At 38.2% G+C, this 21,873-nt stretch overlaps 1 protein-coding gene across 1 annotated transcript in view; it reads right to left on the bottom strand.

The window, feature by feature from the left end:
• Positions 1-21,873, bottom strand: part of ERICH3 (glutamate rich 3) — a 99,280-nt gene that overhangs the window by 74,990 nt on the left and 2,417 nt on the right. Inside the window, exon 2 of the mRNA XM_036092735.2 lies at positions 224-317. Within this exon, the coding sequence (XP_035948628.2) occupies positions 224-317 (94 nt within the window). The remainder of the gene's footprint in view (positions 1-223; positions 318-21,873) is intronic.

The raw sequence follows: 21,873 nt of genomic DNA, 5'->3' as shown, positions 1-21,873 counted from the left end.
TAATTTATAAGTAGCCTTAGTGGTCATTGTGACCTCTCTTCCTATCTTTTGAAACACAGCTTCAAAAAGATAAATCAGAGCTCTGGAAAAGAAGTAATTTTTCTAAAATGAGGGTGAGGGGGGTGATGTCCCTGATTAGCTCAAAGAGAAAACCAGAAAAGGGAGCGAGAACTACTGGATTTAACGAAACAAGAGGGCAGGTAGGAAGGAAACCAAATCTTACCAGCCCTGATCTTAAGAGATGCCGCCTTATCCTTGTGTTGTTAAAATATCCAGTCAGGTGTTTGTCGGTAAGACTATTATATGCTGCAAGCAATCTGGAAGAGAAAAATGAAACCATTTACGTTTTTATGAAGTGCTGCCTGATAGCCAAGGTGATTCTTGACTCTCTCATCCCCAAACTGTGCATAATCATTCACTCCTCCAGATCAACAAACAGGTATTGAGCACTTACTGTTTTCCGGGTTTTATGATAAGAACTGGGAGACAGTCCTGACATTGTTTATTTTGCAGACAAGTATGGAAATCAGACATGAACAATTAAATTGGGTGTGAAAAATCCAACAATAGAAATAGCAAAACTCCTGGGGACACAGAGAAGGAGACTACCAACTCCGGCTGTCAGGAAAGTCTTCTCAGAGGAAGCCTGATGGGAAATTTGGACTCTTCAGCCTCCTGTTTCATGCTAAATTCCAGCAGCAAACTTACACGCACTTCCTCAACATATTCTTTCATGTCTTCAGAACACAACACACGGTCCCTCTACTGCCAAGGCCTCTCTCTGACCCTTAGCTAGTGGATACGACCTGTGATCCACAATCATCTCTTCTCCCAGCAAACTTTCCCCAGTGCAAACTGGACGCTCTGTGTTACCTTCCACTCCCCCACCCTAAAACCTTGAGTTACATTACATGTCACATAAGATTGGAAGGCCAGGATCTTGTGTTATTCTTAGTATCCCTATGGAATTATTTATTGTGTACCCAAATAATGATGTGTTCTATAGGGGAAAACACAATTTTGTTTGGGACTCATTCTTGCTGGTATAAACTTCTAAGTTTAAGCTCAGCAGCTTAGAAGTCTTAACTTCCATATATATATCTCCACACAATTCATGAATTCCACATCCAGAACTCCCCACCCTCCCCCCCAAAATTCATAGATTACTGTTGATTTTTAGGGTCTTTTATTTTAAGAGTTAAAAGAAAACAAATCGGTTCCTTGAGTACACCTTATACCTTGGTAGGTGGTCAATCTGAGTCTATAAATCAAAATTTGAAGCTATTTTTTTCTAAATTTTAACTTACCCTCCACTGCTTATTATTACCTTACAAATGCATATGCACATTTACATGTATGTATACAGGTAGGCACGTATGTTCATCCATATACATAAATGTGAGTGTAGGTACATACATATGTATATATAGAGAGAGAGATGAAGACAGAGACAGGTAGAGAGAAAGAGGCAAAGAGGGAGAATTCACAAGCCTAAACACAGCCCTAAAATAAGGCTATCTTAAAAAAAATGTATACCCTATTACCTGCAACAAAGATTTACAATCTGTACATATTACGAGCAGTTGATCCTTAACTTATTTGGAGGCCAGAGCAGGGACTCATATGATAGAGTCAAGTAAATGTCATTAGTGACAATTTTATTTAGCTGCCTTAATTACATGGAGATGGTATCGGTGACCTTTTCCTGTCTCTTTTCTCCTTAACACCCATCTAGGAAAGTTATATGCTGTCAAATGGTAAGGAAAGTTTAATTTTGTCCACAGAAGACACTGAAAGCAGTTACAAAGCCCAGAAGCCAAGATGCCACATGAGAAGCCATTATTTCACGGGGTTTATGTAAAAAGACAACCCAAGGGCTTCAGTAATGCACATACGAAACCAGCCCCAGATAATGCTTTGAAACCATCTTTTAAATGAACTGTCTTGGTGTCCTATAGTTCATCAAAGGTTTCCTGTCTCCAAAAGGTCAACACTGTATCCCTTACCCTTTCTGAATCTCAGAATATCTTTTCAGCAACTCATTTCAGAAAGGTGAGCAGGTGTCTCTCGGTCCTAACAATCATGATTCCACAGTTCACAGATTCTTAAGATAAATCATTAGACAGATATCATCTATAGTCTTTTGTCTGTTTTTCAGGCTCAAGTTTTAAAAAAAAATCAATAGTTTTGGAATAGCTGTGAGTGCTAAAACCCTGATTAAATGAAATAGGGTCAAAAAGTTAGGGTAACATTAACTTCCCTACTGGCTGAAAATAATCCCCTTATTTCATTCAGAATTTGTAACTTTTTCAATATTTAGGTCCTAAGAATAATGCTTAGCCAGCTTTGGCACCACCTCATCCTAATTCTGCTCCCCCAGGCTCGTACTAAATGAGTATGTGTCCACGATGTCCACGAAGTACCTGCAGTCTTACCGAAAGGTCCGGTGGAGTTGAAACCTTTGAACACGTCAGCTTTCTCACCTTTCCCTGTTTAGGAAAGATTGAAAGTCCCTGGTTGGGATGCTATTTGTAAAGCAACTCTTTCCATGATATCATATACCTGGCCTTGGTGGAAACGCTGAAAAATAACTAGCTGGGTCCATCCGGGGTCAGTAATTCCTTTTTCAGCAGTGCCTAATTTTTTTAACTGAAACTTTAGATTAACAAACTGTTTGATAACAAGAAATTGTACTAGAGTAAGTTATATACAGAATTAGTAAAACAGTTGTTATGGAGTGAATGTTTGTTTCCCCCCAAAATTCGTATGTTAAAATCCTAACCCCAGTGTGATGGTATTAGGAGGTGGGGGCTTCAGGAGGTGATAGGGTCAGAGGGAGGAGCCCTCATGAATGAGATTAGTGCCCTTATAAAAGAGACCCCAGAGAGCTCCCCTGACCCTTTCACCATATGAGGATATAGCTAGAAAACAGCCATGTATGAACCAGGAAGCGGCCTTCAAGACACTGAATCTGCTGGCACCTTGATATTGGACTTCCCAGCCTCCAGAACTGTGAGAAATAAATTTCTGTTGTTTAAGCCACCCCGTCAATGGTATTCTGTTACAGGAGCCTGATGGGACTACATTAGCAGTCAGTGCAAACATTTCTATTGTATACATATAAATGTCACCCTCGTTCTGACCATGAGGCCTCCTCCACAGGGAGATGGTAGTAATCGTGGGTCTCAGCCACAACCGTGGTCTGTCTGATGCTCTCTGTTCTGCTTCTCTTCCTGTGTGCTTGGTATGGGTTGGTAGCCTCCCTTTGCACTTGCTCAATTACAAGAGCTTTACTGACCTGGCCACAAATTTAGATTAGTAGAGCTTTTCTGATGTTTCTGCCTTTGTCCTCTCCATTCACTGCCACTGTTTCCCCAACACACACACCCTTTTCTTTTCTTTCTTGCACTCAGCAGAGCCCTGGGCCAGATGAGGTCACCTCACCTGAACTTGGTGATTGTGTTGGTGATTGCGTCGCACCTGCAGCACTCCACTCCCTTTGTAAGTCACTCTGCATCTCTGGTCAAAGCTGGACTTCTGGTCCTGCTACCCAGTCCCATGATCCTCCCCTGCTGCGGTCCCTAGGATCAACAACTGCACTGATCACAGCAATTACCAGGCCACTGTGACCCTATCATTCAAAGGCCATGCTGTTCACACCAAGTCCCACAGCTAAATGCCAAAACAGGCCTAACTCATTGGCTTCGTTATCTGATGGACAAGACTACTTACCCACCCTCTGGCCACTGGGTGGAGAACAACCCACTATCTGGCTCAATGCACCAGGGAAGAGAGCCCCCCAGGAAACAAAGCAACCCTGTCTCTATGATGGGTCCTGTTTCCTCCACTGTGATACACACCCCACATTCCTGCCGTGCGGAGGGCCTGGAGGAGCAGGCTGCTGAGTCCCTGGGAGTGCTGCCTTCCCAGCTGCAGTCCTTCAACACTTAACCCTCGGACCCCTGCCTCCCACTGTGTAGAATATCTAAATGGGGCTCTGAAGTAATAAAGTCGGTGATTCCTATCAATCCCTCCATCTGCCCCCAAAGAGAAGCTATCCCATAAAAACCCCATCTGAAAAGACAAGCACTATAATATTATTAATCACAAGCATTTACTGAGCACTGACTCCTTTCAGGGCATTCCGTAAGATGCTGGGGATTCAGAGAGGGCACAGACACTGCACCCACAGAGTTCCCAATCTAGTGTACATACAGTGTGTGTGTGTGTGTGTGTGTGTGTGTGTGTGTGTGTGTGAGCATGTGGGCGTACTTCATTTCTTCCTGTGTCATAGGCTGATTCATTCACAAATAGATAATGAGTGTTTTAAGTGTCTCCATGTCAGATACTGTGCTGTAAGCTGGGCAAGAAGTATATTATCCCCATCCCATTAGCAGATTACAAAGCACCTCCACATACACAGTCTCATTTGATTTTTTTTAGGCCCCTGGAATGAAAGCTATTACAGCTCTTCCATCTTCCTAAAATGGAAAAGCTCTAAAACAAGATTATCATTTAATGTGAGGCAGTCATAGAAAAGCCTGATTAAGGTAACACTTCTTCATGATCACAGTGATAGAAGAATTTCTTCTGGCCTCAGCATTCTTGAACCTAACCCCTCTCCCAGAACTGCCCGTCCCCACACTGTCTACCCTTGGTGGGAGAGAGGGATGTAGTGGTTAAGACTCCAGCTGCAGTTCAATCCTGGCTTCAGCATTACTGGCTCCATATCTGAGAGCAAGTGACTTAACTATACCTCGACTGTTCTACCTTCCACAAAACACTAGAACGTGAATACAACGCGGCCAAGTTCTTTGCCACTTTATAACAAGGATCGCTCTTCCTCCGGTTTCCAATAACTTGTTTCTCATTTCCATCTCAGACCTCATCGGAATGGCCTTCACCATCCGTATTTCTACCAATGTTCTGTCCATAATTATTTATGTGTTCTCTAAGACGAAGGAAGCTTTCTCTCCAGCTCCCTTTTCTTTTTTGAGCTCTCACCAGAATCACAGGAAAATCCCTTCACAAGAAAATATTTGCAAACCATATGTCTGATATGGGGTTAATATCCAAAGTATATAAGGAACTCATACAACTCAATAGCAAACAATAATAACAATAACAATAATCCAATTAAAAATGAGCAGACCTGAATATACATTTTTTTTCCCAAAAAGCATACAAATGGCCAACAGGTATGTGAAGGGATATTCAACTAATCATCAGGGAAATGAAAATCAAAACCACAATGAGATATCACCTCACATCTGTTAAGATGGCTATTCTCAAAAAGGTAAGAGGAAGTATTGGTGAGAATGTGGAGAAGAGGGATCTCTTGTGTGCTACTGGTGGGAGTGTAAATTGGTGCAGCCACTATGGAAAACAATATGGAGGTTTCTCAAAAAACTAAAAATAGAATTCAGGCAATCCCACTTCTGGAAATATATCCAAAAGAAATGAAATCATGATCTTGAAGAGATATGTGCAGCCCCATGTTCACTGCAGCATTATTCATAATAGCCAAGCCACGGAAACAATCTGTGTCCATCAATGGATAAATGGATAAAGAAAATGTGGTGAATATATATGCAATGGAATATTATTCAGCATTAAAGAAAGGAAATCCTGCCAATTGCAATAACATGGATAGATTTTAGGGCATTATACTAAGTTAAATAAGTCAGAAGAAAGACAAATACCAGGCAATCTCACTTTTATGTGGATTTTTTTTTAATGAACTAATAGAAATACTGAAGGATGGTTGCCAGGGATTGAAGGCAGGAGAAATGAAGAAATGTTGGTGACAGGGTACAAATTTCCAGTTAGAAGATGAATAAGTTCTGCGGACCTAATATACAGCATGGTGACTATAGTTAACAATGTTGTATTATATACTTGGAAGTTGCTAAGAAACTAGATCTTAAAAAAAAGCAATTATGTGAGGTGATGAATGTGTTAAGGAACCTTATTGTGGTAATCATTTTGCAATATAAACATATATCAAATCATCACGTCGTACACCTTAAACTTACACAATGCTATATGCCAATTCTAGCTCAATAAAGCTGGAAAAAAGCTTTTGAACCTCAAAACTTTTCCAGTCACTACCCCATTACCAGTTCCAAACCTGCTTCCACATTTTTACGTATTTGCTATAGCAGCATTCCACGTCTCGGTACCAATTTCTATCTTAGTCTGTTGAGGCTCTGTCACAAAATGGACTGAGTGGCTTAAACAACAGCTACTTATTTCTCGCAGTTCTGGGGGCTGGAAGTCTGAGGTGGACGTGCCGGCATGGTCAGGCTCTCAGTGAGGCCCTCTTCCTGGCTGATGAACACCCATCTTTCCTTTGTATTCTCACGTGGCACAGAGCAGACAGAAAGGCAAGCTCTCTTTCATCTCTTCTTATAAGGGCACCGATCCCATCATGAGGGCTCCATCCTCATCACCTATCTCCCAAAAGCACCAGCTCCAAATATCATTGTACTGGGGATTGTGGTTTCAACATATGAATCTAAGGAGGACACAAGCATGTGGTCCGTAACAGAAGGCATACTTGTGTCCATTTTGTGGATAAGGAAAACAAGCCTTAGTTTAAGTCACTTGCTAAAGATCACACAACCCAAAACTTGTTCCTGATAATATTTGCCAAATCACAGTGAAACACCACTCACCAGGGCTTGCTAAGGTGGGGACCAGGATGCTAAGTATGATGACAGAAAAATAAGAATCATGAAATATTCACAGGAAAATCTAATTCCATAAATTCCCCAGTACAGAAATAGAAAAAATTTAAATGAAAATACTTGTAGACAAAATTAACAAATACATACTTCCATTTGTAATTAGCCATTTCATTAGCATAAAAACAATATTCTGAAATCTTTAAATTATCTTATTCTCTAATACATATTTCTGCAATCTGCTTTATGATACAAATTTCCTTAGCAAACTTGTTCAGAGAGAACATAAAGAATAATTTTGACACAGCCAGTTTTATTTAGATCAAATTGTGACTTTGCCCGTCTGAATTAATGAAGCTTGCACTAGTTTATTATTGTTGCTGTACCAAAGTACCACACATTAGTACTTAACACAAATTTATTGTCTTATACTTCTGAGGGTCAGAAGTTCCAAATGGGTCTCACTAGACTAAATTCAAGGTGTCATCAGGGCTACATTCTTTCTGGAGACTCTAAGGAAGGATCTTTTCCACATTCTAGAGGTTCCCCCCATTTTATTTTAGGGTCAGCTGATTAGCAACCTTAATTCCATGTGCAAACTTAATTTCCTCTTGCCATGTAAATTAACATATTCACATGTTCTGAGGACTAAGACATGGACGGACTTCTTTGAGGGGCCATTATTCTGCCTATCACAAGGCTTTTCTTATATGCCAGATGCCAGGGAGCAGAAACACTGGATGTTGAATGTTATGGTAGTAATATATATTGTCCAATGACCATGTTCAATCATGCCAGTGATCCTCACTTTCAAAAGGGACACTTCCCAGATGGAGGAAAGTAGTTCTTGACACCATACCAGGATATACAAAATAAATTGGAGCCTAAGCTTTGATGTGCCAAATGTGAGCAGTAAGACAAAAGAACAGGAGGTACACTGAGGAACCAATATATTCAAACAATAGATTTTTCTCATAAGGATAACAACAGAGAGATAACTTCTTTTTTTTTTTTTAAGATTTTATTTATTTATTTGACAGAGAGAGAGAGAGAGAGAGACAGCAAGAGAGGGAACACAAGCACGGGGAGTGGGAGAGGGAGAAGCAGGCCTCCCGCTGAGCAGAGAGCCCGATGCGGGGCTCGATCCCAGAACCCCAGGACCATGACCCGAGCTGAAGGCAGACACTCAACGACTGAGTCACCCAGGCTCTCCGAGAGATAACTTCTTTAGGTGAATGTAATATGTGAAAAGACAGATTCGCCCACAGGATGTAATTGCACTCTTGTGAAACATGACAATAACATGGATAGATTTTAGGGCATTATGCTAAGTTAAATAAGTCAGAAGAAAGACAAATACCATGCAATCTCACTTTTATGTGGATTTTTTTTTTAAATGAACTAATAGAAATACTGAATGATGGTTGCCAGGGATTAGTCAGCACTGAACATATTTCATTAAATTCAAATAATGATTTTATGAAACACTAAGAAAGAAGAAAATTTTGCCAATACACTACAGCATGACACTGATGTAAGCACAGATGAATTTAGTAATGTTAAAATGTGAAAAAATCATCTTAGTATTGATGTAATAGGTTCCTACACATGCTTAATTACTGCACATACATAGATAAATCTGGGGAAGAGGAAAGAATATGGCAGGTTCCCTACCATTAAAAGCCTCAAAATGAGGTTAGAGAGAAAGATTTTCCACATAAGACAATTAGAAAGCATACAAAACTATATTTTAAAAGTAATAACTGTGGAGTGTTGGAGCAGACTCCCATTGGCTCTGATGAGATAACTGTTAAAATTTTCAGGAGTTTTGCAAGCCATTGTTAGCTTGAAATTGGCCATTGTGGGAGTATTTACACTACAGAAATTAACAAACACTATGAATCAGGGCTTTTTTTCTTTCTGAAAAGCCAGTTTACCAGCACACCACTAACTAATTTCAAAAGTAAGTAGCAAGATACATCACAGGAGCTATTAAATAAAATTGATTGATTATATGAGTCAACCTACAGAAGTATGCCTTACATAGTTTTATCCAGAAATTCATCTTCTATATGCAGTATTTGACCAAAGGGGCTCATATATCCATTCAACCATCTCCTATCCCCAACAAAAAGAACATGAGGACTCTAGCAAATACATTGACATTTTCAGTAGCATTTCAATCAAGAAATTTTATGCACGATATCTCTTTACATTGCCACAAATGGAAAGGTTCAACTCAGCTACCAATCTGGAAAACTGATTACATCATTTTATGCTCAACAAAATCAAATGAGACTTAGGTGAATGAGCACAGTTTTATTACTGAAGATGAAGAGCCTAATCGAGAGGTGCTTTGCATTTCAGAGGTCACTAAATCTGCAATTTGTAGAGTTTGACAGTGTTCAAGGAGGGCCTACATCAAACCTCCACTGCCAAGCAATGACAACCAGATGAAATGTTTCTGCAACTCACTTATCAAGTCCTTGTATTAGGAAAGCAAGTTAAACAAATCATAGGATATTGTGGTTTGATTGCCATTATGTTACAATTCACAAGCAATGGAGCTCTACCTCCTGACTTACATGCCTTTCTCACTGTCCATCAAAAAGATTTGTAAGAATCCACAGAATTTCAGCTCTATGAGGAAACTCATCATACTCAAGTCAACCAACTAAAAGTAAGATTTTGAATCTCAGCAAGATTCTTAGCAAAGAAGTTAATAAAATCTAAATGGGAACAACTTCTCCAAATAAAATAACTGAGAGCAGCACAAATAACCAGAAAAATAAAGAAAAAATAAACTATGTACCTTCCCATCACTGAAAACTGCACATCTGTCATTTAAGAGTGAGAAAATTTAAGAATAGACACCTTAACTCCTAATAGGTGCAATGATTTTCCTGTAGTTATTTAAGGCAAATAAATCTATATCAAATACTTCAGCCCACAGTAAATTTGATAAGATAGAAAAGGATGAGATTTGGGGCTAGAAGGCTTGAGGTCAAATCCTAATTCTACCCCTTACAAGATGCATGACCCTGGTGAATTCAATTTTCTTTTTTGCAATTGTCACCATGAAGTCAAATGCTGTGACTGCTTCCTGAAGTGGATGATCTAAGTTTACTGGTCTGGAAATGTATTTCCCTGGATCCACGGGATTATAGAAATGACCACATGAGGTCTAATCAACTCTCTCATTTTACATTCAGGACACTGAGGTTATAAAAGTAGGCAAAGCTCATCAGTAAACTCAGATCCAAGGACTCAAAAAGAAGATGCCAGAATGTCACAGGAATTCCCATAGAATTGTACCTTTCCCTTTCCTTGGGCCCTTGTCTCGCTACCTTGCACCAGAATTTCTTTCATCATGTTTGATCACTCCCTTTAGATTCATATAAGATCCCTCCGTGTATCCCTCCCACAAGCTGTACGGTGGTGCCATATCTACAGTAAACACTTCACCAATATTTGTCGAATGAATGAGATTATAAATCAGTTAATGTAAACAAAATATACTGGTCCAATTCCTTGATATATATCCTTTTAAAAAAATCCATGTGTAAGGATCATAACCTCTCTTCTGCTTCAGGATAATAACTGAAAGTAGTTTATGCCAAAAGAGGTTCAAAAGCATGCTTTACATATTTTGGCTTTTTTAAAAAAATTCAGAGCGCTCAGTGTGGAGGATCATGCTGACAATGTTAGTTTTGTTGTTTTGTTTTTGTCAAATAAATGCTTTTGCAGTGTGATACAAAATTGCATTGAAAAAAAGTTCCTCGGGAGGCAGGAAAAAAGAAAAACCTTTTGAGGAAACGTGAAGAAAGACCAATACAGAAGAGTAATTGACATAAGGGTCAATTATTTTCCAACCCTTTATGAGAAAATTCTTTGCCAACTAAAATTAGCCCATGAGTCTCTGCTGCCTGCCACTTTATAGAGGGTGATTGAACTAATATTATATAAATGATTTTATATTACATTCTTCATTCTTTTTATTTGTATCCAAACCTGCCAGATCTTAGCAATTATGCTAAATATTGATTTACAATTTCTCTCAGCTTATCCCAATGATGTAGACAGATGAGAACCATAATATTATTTTATTTATAGCCTTAATATGATGGTTTGAAGTGACTAGTAAAAACAAAACTAGTCTCCAACTGTGCTGACTGCTGGCGAGATAGTTTTGCAGTGTTCACAGATGAGGCAATAGGAAAACAGCGCATGGGAAGTCAGTAGGCCTGGGACTCCCTAAGGTGGACAGTTCCCAAAAGAAGAGGTTTGAGCCTTTAAGCTCTTCTCTGGAGACTTAAAAATTTCAATACTTTGGACAGAAAAAAATAAACTGTGGCCACTTAAAGAAATATGCATTAATAGAAATATAGTATGCAAACCAAGGGACATTAAGGAGGCTATTTGGAGAAAAGGTGACAGGAGGGAAAGTTCTAGAAACCAATAATTTTCATCACTAGTATTTATGGATCACTGAACGGTCTTGTAGTGCACACAGTAAACACTCCATACGAAACATGAGCTATATATTTTAATTCTCAAAACAACCCTGCAAAGTACTATTATCCACCCTCTTCACGGAAGAGTAAACTAAGGCATAGAGTGCTTGGATGAGCAGCTCATAACTAGTTAAAGGCAGATCCACAATTCAAATCAGGGACTGTTCTGCTTTAACCACTAAGCTGAACTGTGTTCTACAAGGTATAGTCTACAGTCCGAAGAGCTCAGCCTAAAGAAGAGAAAGCATATAGGGGTCAGATAAGTGAATGGTTGACCTGTGAAAGATGCTAAGAAGGCAGGATGATCCCAAAGGATGGTGGAAAGTACAGAGAGGACAGTTTGGCTTAATAAAAGGAACAACTGTTTAAAAGTCAAAGGAGTGGCCTTTAAGATGGTATGCCCAATGGGCCTGGGACTGGCCAGTTTTCTAATAGCCATGGAGGGTTTTAAGCATGGAAACATCATGACTAGATTATTCTACCACCAATATCCTCCTGCGGTGTCTTGAGTAGGCAGAGTATGGTAGTTAAGAGTTTCACTTCAAGTCCAATTTCCTGAGTTTGAATCTTAACTATTTAACTATCTCAGCTACTGAGTAGATTAGCAACGAGGGGCAAGGTTCTTAACTTCCCGGTGCCTTATATTTTCCTCTGAAAATGGAAATAATAATAGTGCTATTTTCTAAAGTCATTTAGAGCATTAAATGAGTCATACTAAAAACTTAGCAAATTACCTATCACATACTAAATGCTCAATGGATTTTGGAAGTTACCACTGAGTTGATGTACTTTAAGAATTAGATGCTAAAGATTTAAGGATGTGCTAACTAACCTATCATTTCATAAAACATACATATATAAAACCATCACACTGTACACCTTAAACTTAAATACTGTTATTTGTCAATTATATATCAATAAAGCTGGAAAAATTAAGCAAGAAAAAAAAACAAACAAAAAAGACTTAAGCAACATATGCTTTTCACGAAGATCAATACAAACACACAATAGCTGCCACTCACTGAGTCTCTACTATGTGCCAATATTCCTGCAAGGAAGGTATTTATTAGCCCCAATTTTTGAAAGAGGAAAGTGAGGCACAGAGAAATTAACTCTCCTAAGTCCCCATAAGGCACAACTGAGATTCAAACCTATGTCTCTCTGACCCCAAAAATATTCCTCTTTCTACTATAGCATGTTCATCTCATATTTTTTTAATGAAACATTGATTTTCCTTGTGGAATATCATTCCTTTTCATTTAGAAGAACCACAAAAATAAGATGATTTTCAGGCCGTTCCAAACTTTCAGAGACTTCAAGTCCTTGTTTGTGCCCCCTATGAAATGCTCTAACCTTCTGTCCACACTCCCCCGACAGTTTCTAAATTTCCTTGGACCTTGTCTCCCAGCTTGCTTCTTGAGCTCCCCTACTGCCTGAAATAGGATTTTGGGATATCTGGTTCCTGCCCCAAGCTCTTGCATTTGGTCCTGAAACTTCAGACTTTACCTTTTTTTCTTCTGTGGGCTGATCTCTTCACCAAGGACTGGAACCTCAATACCCCTCTACATAGACTGCAACCTCAGGTCGGCCTCACTCACTCCCTAAGCCCATTTCCTATTCTGGAAGATTCCAGCCTGGGCCAAAGCTCTAAGTCTCAAGTTTGACTGAGAGGAAAGAAAAATTTGTAGGAAAGAAAAATTTAACAGTGATAACCTTATATAAATCCCTATGAATTACGGTGAAAGAGCCATTTACTGGTAGTTTGAGAGATTCCAGACTACTGATTTCAAGGGGAAGAAATATCCAAACTCACTTTATGAAGGTTTACAAGATGAACAGAAATAAATCTGAAATTAATTTGACTTAGAATTAAAGGCAAAGATCTTTCACTTAAAAAAAAGAACCAAAAAACCAAAACCAAAACAAAACAAACCTAGTGTGTATATTTAGTGTTGTATCTGAGGTTCTAAAAATGAGCAAGAGACAATAAGTGGAACCTAACGGCAAAACCAAATTTGAGGTACCGATTTCTCAGGCCAGGCCAGCTTTCACGTGGTTTTATAGCATCCTTGCCTGCTCCTAAGAAGACGTCAGCTCAATAAATAAGCAAATGTTGTCTCCTCTCACTTATTCAAAGTCATAACAGGCAATGACAAGTACAATGATAATACAGGTTTCCCTGCTAACCGAAAGTAGAGTGTTCCTGTGAAGTCTTTTCGTAAACCAAAATGGCGTAAAGCAAAGAAGCAATCACCATTGAATTACATGAAAACATTTTTGAGTATTCCCAGACCCAAGAAGTAACCTCCCGTAAGCATTTCTGATACCTTAGGACACATCTTGCTAATGAATGAGCAAACTAAATCAATATAAAGCACAGATACCAAGAGAGTTCAAAGCTGTGGTGGCTAATGCCGACATGCTGAGTGTAGTTCCCAGAGAAAGTGCTTGGCGGGGCCACTCTTGCTGCTCAGAACGTGTGCTGCCTCCCTGAAGGCTCGCTGCAAACACATGCTAGACCCTATTTTGCTTTTCACCTTGATTTCTAAAGGCAAAAATCTTCTTCAGACTTCTTTCTGTTAGCAAAAACAGGTCCTCTATGGGTCTTTAGAAAAGTGGTTTAATGCAAACTTAGGAAAAGCAGGGGATATCTGTACCATGTACTTACAGAGTACTTTTTACTCTCTTTAAATGTTTCCGGATAGTGTATCTGTATGTATCTTTTATATATGTATCCAAAATTTTTCCCCAAAATTAATCTCTTCAGAATGCCTTGTCCAATTAATCCAACTCTACATCTAGCTCAGGACTTCAGTGTGCAAGTTCTCTTACAGAAATTCGGGCTTATTTATGTACATTAGTACCTGTCCCAGTGCTACCAAGCACTAAGTTAGCATATTTAACACTTACTATATGGGAGGCCCAGTGCTAAATGTTTTAGAGGATTTTATTTAATCCTCACAACCTACACAACAGACATATTTTCCACATGGATGAAAAAAAAAACAATCAAGAATCAGAGGGATTATGCAGAATTCATGTAGGGCCACACAACAGCTGTGTGACAAATCTGAGCTCAGATCATAGTCTGGAGCTAGACAGCTAACTACTAACACACTGTGCTGCAGGACACTGTGGACTGGTCCCAGAATCCATTCCCAAACCCTTCTCCTTTGTCTGTCTCCCACTGAGCTTGTAAAGGTCAATACACCCTTCCCCACACTCCCTTGCAGGTAGGCATGCCCACTGATGCAGTTCTGGTCAATGAGATATTAAAGGAAAGTGCTGGAATGTTCTGGAAATGTTTTCCTCCTTGATTAAAAAAATTCTTCTTGGGGCGCCTGTGTGGCTTAGTTGTTTAAGCCTCTGCTTTCGGCTCAGGTCATGATCCCAGGGTCCTGGGATCGAGTTCCGCATGGGCTCCTTGCTCAGCTGGGAGCCTTCTTCTCCCTCTGCCTGTCCTCCTCCCCCCCACTTGTTCTCTCTCTCTCTCTGTCTCTCTGACAAATAAAATCTTTTTAAAAATTCCTTCTTTCAGCCATCTTTTTCCTTTCTGTTTCGGATGCTTTTATAAAAATATAATGACTGGATCTAGGGTAATCGTCTTGCTACCATAAGGAAAAGACCAAGAAAATTGTACAGGTAAGGACCCAAGTCCTGATATTACAAAACAAAATTGAATCACCTACCTCCAGACTACTTGTGAAATAAATAATAAATGTTGTTATGGTTTAAGGCACTGTTCGTTTGGTTTTCTGTTACTTCCAGTTGAATGTATTCTTAACTGATATAATTACCCTGCTGCCCTTGGACAGCAAAACTCAATGACGTTCAGTGACTTTTGAAATCTTTTTTTAAAAAAAAAGTCACTACTAGGTTTTCTTCAAGAACTCAGATGAATTTCTGGAACACAGTAAGTGCTTAAAATGGTAGCTTAGTAACTAGTACATACTCGCACTTGGTAAATATTAATTGAATGAATGAGCAAATGTATTCTTGAAATTAATCACAAATGATCACTAACATAGGAGACTTATGTCAGCAATTATTGAGCTAAGTGCAGGGCATAGTCCTGAAGTACATGAAGGACCAAAATATGTAGAGAGGTATGGTCTCTACCCTCAAAACGTTTGTAGTTACAAGGGAAATATGAAGACAACTGGAATGTTATGAGGGAATTGCCCTCCTGGTACTTGTTGGTGTAACTTTAAAAACAGTACTGTCTTAGAAACAGCTTTTCAAACAATATAGCTTTGTCAGTATAGCTTTAAAAGTAGGATAATACATAGGAAAATGGAGAAAAAATAAAATGACAAAAAAACCTAACTATGATCATTAGTGGGAGGATTTCAAGCAATTTTTCTTTTTTCTTTTATTTTTTGCTCAAAGTAGAAATTTTTCAAAATACAGATAAATATAAGGAAGAAAATAAAAAATAACTTGTATACCTAGTACCTAGAGACTTGAGATCCCCTCCAAGTCTACTATTCTCATTTACAGCAGATTATTTTTATTTGAATCTAAACAACAGAAACAATATTATTGTAAACATCTTGGAGCAAGCTATGAAGAGAGACAAGTTCTTAATATGAGAGCCACATAATATTCACAAATATAAAATATTATAATCCATGGCATATAGAGAATGTCAGATTAACTGCTACTATAAAACACTGATTCAATTCAATTTAAAATCCTTAGGTTTTAATGCTGTTTCATAACTACTATGTGCAATTTATATTGTCTGTTTAGTTCCCTGCTGTCTTTTCCTTTGTTTCAATATTTTGCCCTAAGAATTTTCATTAATTTATAAATGTTTATTACTATTATAAGAAAATAATAACAGTCACAGAAAAATGGATCACCAGCTTAAAATGTTCAATTTTCTATCCCAACTAGTGTAAGATGCTGAGAGGTAGGGAGTAATTTCATTACGAATCAGACTAAACAGAAAAGTTCAATACTTACCAGTAGAGACCACTGACTTATTATCTTAATTACTTCTCCTCACTAGTGCTTTAATCATACTTTCTGTTTGCTTTGAGTTTTATCTCCCTTTTCAACTTTTGGCTTCCAATCTCCGCTCTTTATGAGCCTCATATTGTTAAATCATTTATTTCCAATGACTACATTTCTCATAAAGGCCATCTTTAACTTTTGCAGGACCAAGTAATAAAGAGCATCAGCAGTGACAAACAGGTTGTATTAGTGCGGGAGGGCTGTCATAACGAAGTATCACAGACTGGGGGGCTTAAACAACAGAAACTTATTGTCTCACAGTTCTGGAGACTAGACGTCCAAGATCAAGTTGTCAACAGGGTTGGTCTCTTCTGAAAGCCATGAGGGAAAGATCTGTTCCAGGCCTCTCTCTTTAGCTTACAGATGGCCATTTCTACCCCCTCTATCTTCACATGGTTTTCTTTCTGTGTGTGTGTCTATGTCCTAACCTCCTCTTCTTATAACGACACCAGTCATATGAGATTAATGACCCCATTGACCTCATTTAACCATAATTACCTCTTAAAGACCATATCTCAAAATACAGTCACATCTGAGGCACTGGGAGTTAGCATGTTACATATGAATTTGGTTGGGGGTACAATTCAGCCCATAACACAAGCACAGTGAAAAAGACGACCAACTGAAGTATGTAACTTGGATTTAGACATAAACAAGGAATATATTTCTTGAGTAAAAAGAAACCCACACTTTGATTCCAAATTATCTGCGTTGGCAAACAGAGATGGGTCATTGATGATCCATCCAAAAGGGGAACAGATACTTCTGGATCCTACCATATCCAGGTAGGTAGTTTGGATGGATATGGAGAGGATAATGAAGCTCTCCAAAGAGATCCCCCAAAGCACTGGGCAGAAGAAGAAATTGCACCTCACAGTAATCTGCCCATAGACCAAAAAAGAGTTAACCATATAAAAGAGATCGGGAGACAAGAAGAGTGAGGGTCAGAGGAGACCCTAAAGAGAATGAGAAGTTATTAAGGAAGCCTGACCCATATATCTACACTTTGAAATGTTCTTCACTTTTAAAGTATGTGTCTTGTGGCTCACTATAAAAGCAAAGCTTTGACAACGACTCTCAAAAAACTTCTAATCCTAATATTGACAGAATCTCAGTAAGGCATGATTTTTCAAGCTGCATCTACTGAACTTGTAATATCTTTTTCTCTTTTCTCTGGAAAGACATTAATCCAGAAGGGCAAGCTCTCAGGTGAATTACTTTAATCCAAATATATTTTCTGATATAACAACCTGCAGCAATGATGTTGTCAATGAAGGATGTGTTCCCTAATTGGAATTCTTGGAAGAGGAGAGTTATTTAGAGCTTCTAGCTAGTAAAAAAACCAAATGGCTTCTGATAAGTTAGAAGCCAGAGGTATAGTGGAATCCTACCTAACATTTGGGTTGACTTTTTTAGTTAGCACAAGATGCAAATGTTTTATATGGTAAAAAATATTCTTAAAAATCATGAGCTTAATCCATAAAGTACGATAGTCATGGTTTTGTGTATGCTGCACCACTCAGTAATTCTTTGTATGCATAAGTTTCAGAACCACAGAGGTAGGCCAAAGCAAGGAACTAAAGAAAAATCAAAATGCAGTGTCTATACACTCAAGTAAGTCCCCTTTGAGGGCATTGCCCAAGTCTTATTCCATGCAATCAGGACCAGTAATTGATCATTCAAACCAAAAATTAATTTAATGAGGTAACTATATATAATACATTTACCTTAAATAGTTTATTTTAACTGAAAGCATAAATGTCTGTCAGTTCACTATTTTTATTTTTGTTTGTAGTGCCAAGGGTTTTACTTTGACTGTGACTCAAATGATTGTCCTCTTCCCTTCTCCTTTTGAAAAATATAAATCATATGCATAATATATCACTTGGGACTTCAAGTTTAGGGAAAGGTGACGAAGATGCTTGCAAATCTATATGAATATTGAATCCTAGATTTTTTTTCTTTTTTACAGGTTTTACGCCCACCTAATTAAACAGTTTATTTTAAACCCATGGACATTTACGGAATCACTCCAAAGCCTACACTATTTTCAACTATTTGTGGGGGGAACTGAGTAGGTCATTGGCAGGAAAGATCCAATAATTCAATCTGCATACTACTTCTCTTGGTCTGTACCAAAATTATTTATTAAAGTTAAAAAGATTATTTCAGTACTATATTCCAGAATCTAAAATTTTCATCGAAAATGATATCTCTGGAAACTTAAAGTCTTGAAAATACATAAACAACCAGACCCAGATTATTTGAGGCTGATTCTGGGTTTGAAAATTGGGTCACAGAAGTTTTATTTTCTTATCTCCCTGAAAAACTGTTTGTAGTTATTAATAATCAAAATAAGTTGGGGAAGTCTCCACTTCTCGCAGTTAGAGAGGCCTTCCTTCAGCAGAGATTTTGAGAAAGGAAGTGGGGTGCCACAGTGGACTGCATCTGACAGTACCCTGTTCTCTACGCAAGAAGTGTCCACAAGAAGTGTACATACTGGGATATGCACATTCCTTGGATACCTAAAGACTTTCCTAAGGGAACCCAGGCAAGGATCATTTTAGGGGAATTAATTTCTAGACCCTCTAGTTTCTTCTGTGCTTTCCTAAAACTGATCTGACTGAAAATGCACTTCCACATCATATTGATCCATGCCCCCCTTCCCTTTTATAATCACCTTTCCATTTTTACAAAAGAAAGGCACACCTCTCACCACCCGGTGTCTTATTAGGGTGCACTGAACTTAGATGGATATCTGAAGAGTAAAAGGACTACCTGAAGTATTGCATAGATGTTAATACAACAAGTGTTTTCATGACTGGGCAACAAATATGATTGCAAGTACTGTCCAACCCTTTGCTTTTAGCACAAGTGAAGGATCACATTTGAAAGATCACTGAAAACATTTTTTGGCGATAGATCACTATGTGATTTTTGGCAATGTAACTCTGAAGAAATTCAAAGAATTGAGTGATGTTGTACAAACAAATCCCTTTCCAATCCCATCTATGTATGTGAACAGGTTTGTTAAGCAAAGGGATAAGAGATGACATCCCATCTATAACAAAAAGAGCGGATTCTATAATAGATGACCGGAGAAGTCAAGGCAAATGAACATATTCAATTCACCTCGTTTAGTCAGAAACAATTTATTCCTGAAGTTAAATTGTTAATATGTAACAGGAGGGGGAGTAGAAACTACCCAATTTGAATTCAAATATTTAATGACTTCAAGTCTGATTTTCTGTGTGACAAAGATAATTTTGGGGATGGGAGAGTGGTGAGCAACGAACAGACTAGAATGTTACTACAGCCATATAAATCACTACACTTTGCTAGGAAGGCAGAGACACCACAATAAATCTAGTTAGCATTCATCACCACACAGTTACAAATTTTGTGTGTATAAGAACTTTTACTCTTTTAGCAACATTCAAATTTTTAAAAAAATAGTCTTATTAGCTATTATCACCATGACGTGCATTACATCGCCATGATTTATTTATCAACTGGAAGTTTGTACCTTTTGACTCCCTTCACTCATTTCACCACCACCCTCCCTCCACCCAGCCCCGTCTCTGCCAACCGCCAATCTGTTCTGTTCTCTGTATCTATTAGTTCATTTGTTGTTGTTGTTGTTATTGTTTTGGATTCCACATATAAGTGAGATCATACAGTATTTGTGTTGATCATTTTGCGGGACATAACAAATATCGAATTATTATATCGTACACCTGAAACTAGTGTTATATGTTAATTATATCACAATTTTTTTAAAAAAATACCCTGTTGAACCAAACAAACAAAAAAGGCAGAGACAAAGTGCAATGAGAACTCCAGTTGTAAATGACATGGTGGGTTGATAATTTGTTGTCACTTTTGGATATATATATATATCCACTATCTAAAAATTGACAGTTTTACTCCCAGCGGTTTTCACCTGCCTTTGATGAAGAAGGACTGAGTTATCAGCGAGTACTAGGGATGGGTTAATTCTTTCTATACCACACTTCAGTAGACAGATGGTCCCCAACTTACAATGGTTTGGCTTATGATTTTTTGACTTTACGACGGTACATAAATATGACCCAGGAGAAACCATTTTGAATTCTGAATTCTCATCTTTTCCCAGGCTAGCAATATGGGGGATGATAGCCTCCGGTGATCCTGGGCAGTGGTAGCTCCCAGTCAGCTCTAAGTCACCAGGATAAAAAACTGATACACTTAAACTGTCCTATATGTACCCAGATAGTCATTCTGTTTTTCACCTTCGGTATATCATTCAATAGATTGCATGAGATATTTACCACTTTATTATACAACAGGCTTTGTGTGAGATGATTTTGCCCAAATATATAGGCTAATGTAATTGTTCTGAGCACGTTTAAGGTAGGCAAGGCTATGATGTTCAGTAGGTTCCGTGTATTAAGCGCATTTTGGACTTACATTACAATGGGTTTATTGGATTGTAACCCTCTCATAAGTCGAGGGAGATCTGTACTCCGTCAGTACAGAAACATTTGTTTACATTAAAAACATATACAATAATAAGTCTAAATTAAAAAAAAAGTGTCTAAACCTTGGAGCAATCTTTCCAAGCATACATCTTCTGCATTTTTATCTTGTCATAAACCATAAGGCTCCCCATTCTTCCAATTCCTTAAAGCAAATTTACAGATGAGTGTGACTATCTCTACTTAGAGCCAAGCTTATCTTTCACACAGGGAGTCAACTTCACATGGATTCAGTGACGATCCTTTGAAGGAGTTAGAAGAGCCGTATCATTTCATCCTCATGCATGACTGAGGGGTATAAAATCCCCATTCCACCTCCAGAACTAGAGTACAACCCACAGACACGTGCACACGCACAGAAAGAGCAACCCAGGGTGAGATTTAGCAAACCTGAGGGACTATCAGTTGAAATTTTCCACTCTAAAACAATTGCATCAGAGATGGCAGTGCCAGGAGCCGTGTTTTATAGTTGACTTCCCCCAAATTACAATGCAGCTCAGATTCAAAGTCTCTATTATAATCTTTGGCAGAAGTTTTTAAGACCATTTTTATTTACTCCAAACTCTATCTGAACTAAGTCAGCACAGGCCCTTTGCAATTTTTACATCAAGTGTTTCAAGCTGTAATTAAGTGAGCAGTGGAACTCCAAGGAAGCACCGAGAGAAAGCATCAGGGCATCACTTATTGATTGGTGGAAGTTTAGGGATTCGAAATTTCTGTTTTATTGTACCACTGCACTTCATTACCATTTATCCTTAAAATGTAATAAGTACAAACTGCTTCAGCAATGATGGAAAAGCTTTCTCAGCTTTAATGAAACCTTTTATTTGCTACTGAAACTTTTATTATTTCCAAATGGTGGCATAGGCAAGAAAAATAATCCCTACTTATATTGACGAGAAACTTCAGCAATTTGAATAATTTTGTTCTTGGATGAATTCTAAGGCATTTAGAGTTGTTATTCTTACATTTATTGTTTTCATTTACTTTTGATGAACTAAAAACAAAAAAATACACATATACACGTTGCTACAAAATAATTTTCTAATTATATATCAAAATGCTAGATAGCCATGTACAGCAATCACTTGTCAGATGTTGGTCTGATCTGGATAGGAATTTCTACATATCTAGGGC

The sequence above is a fragment of the Halichoerus grypus genome, chromosome 5 (assembly GCF_964656455.1).
Source record: "Halichoerus grypus chromosome 5, mHalGry1.hap1.1, whole genome shotgun sequence".
NCBI classification, from domain to species: Eukaryota; Metazoa; Chordata; class Mammalia; order Carnivora; family Phocidae; genus Halichoerus; species Halichoerus grypus.
The sequence above is the reverse complement of the archived record's forward strand: the minus strand, read 5'-3'. Positions and strand labels throughout refer to the sequence as shown.